Raw genomic sequence first — 1267 nt, forward strand, 5'->3', positions numbered from 1 at the left:
TTAATCATCATCATCATCATCATCATCATCATCATCATCATCATCATCATCATCATCATCATCATCATCATCATCATCATCATCATCATCATGTTTTGCTATTGTAATAGTAGAGGAATGAACAAAAACAGTAATTGCAAGGATACAAGTGCAGTAAAGAAAGCGATAACAAAATGCTAGCAACTTAAACATCTAAAAACGACAGTCTTTAATTATAAAACCGGTAGTTACAACAACTCTTGCAAGACCAATGTTTAAAAAATGCAGTACAAACAACTGTGGGTCATTTGCTATTACACTTGATTACCGGTACTTCGGTACTTCTTTTCGAGAGACAAGTGGAGACTGGAAGCTTGAATGAGAGTTAGATCTGGCTTTTCTTTATTGTTTCTGAAATATTTCTTATCGTTATAACATCTTATAGGGGTACCAAATAATGTCCCTAGGGCAAACAGTTTTGGTTTTTAGACCCTAAATGCATTTAAAATATCGAATTCTGTTTGTTCCAAAGCATAAATAATATTGAAAAAAATAGAGAAAAGATTTGTATAGATTTAAAGTTAATCCCAAAAAAACGTGTCTGCTGATAAAATTACGTAGCAAAGGTACACACATCCGAATGAGTATCCTTGAGGGCCCCAAAGAAGTCGTGGAATTTTGGTCTGCCAAAGTGAGTCTTGGCCTTTAGACCAGTGAACATGCTCAAACCGGCAATCTTCTGGAAGTAGCGTTCACACATGTACTGAAATGGAACAAACAAGAATGAGGTCAACGCTGTAAAGTAATCTCATCTCAAGGCAACACATAATTATTTATGAAGTATACCTAATCATAAAAATAATAAAATTTGGATTAAAAAAAAAAAAATCAACAGGTGAAGAGCATGAACAGGGAAATGTTTTCGACAACATGAAGTATGATGAAGGGACAGACAAGAAAATAATCTTTTTACCAACAAACTTTAAAAGATACCACGACCATAGAGTATTATGAGACTGTTGTTAATGAATCGCAGACACATCAAGATATTGTACAATGATGTAGGTTAAGAAAACTTACAAGCATAGTTGTTCTCAGATCAAACTTCTCCTTCATCTGTGTGATACAGATCTGTACGTCCACATAGTCATCAACATCAGCCAGCTCAACCTGACGAATGATGTCTGTCATCCATTCAAAACTTTTCTGGGTTCGTGTCACCCACAGGAAATATACCTAGATTGAAAACAAGAAGTGGGGCATTGTGATTATTACACACACACACACA

The 1267-nt window shown here is 35.0% G+C and overlaps 1 protein-coding gene across 1 annotated transcript in view; it reads right to left on the reverse strand.

Annotated features, from left to right (window-relative positions):
* LOC101859126 (dual oxidase 2) overlaps positions 1-1267 on the reverse strand; it is a gene marked incomplete in the record, with an annotated part of 77698 nt that overhangs the window by 3180 nt on the left and 73251 nt on the right. The window contains 2 exon segments of the mRNA XM_013087081.2: positions 614-742; positions 1060-1215. Of these exon segments, the coding sequence (XP_012942535.1) occupies positions 614-742; positions 1060-1215 (285 nt within the window).

The sequence above is a fragment of the Aplysia californica genome, unplaced genomic scaffold (genome assembly GCF_000002075.1).
Source record: "Aplysia californica isolate F4 #8 unplaced genomic scaffold, AplCal3.0 scaffold00543, whole genome shotgun sequence".
Classification (NCBI taxonomy): domain Eukaryota; kingdom Metazoa; phylum Mollusca; class Gastropoda; order Aplysiida; family Aplysiidae; genus Aplysia; species Aplysia californica.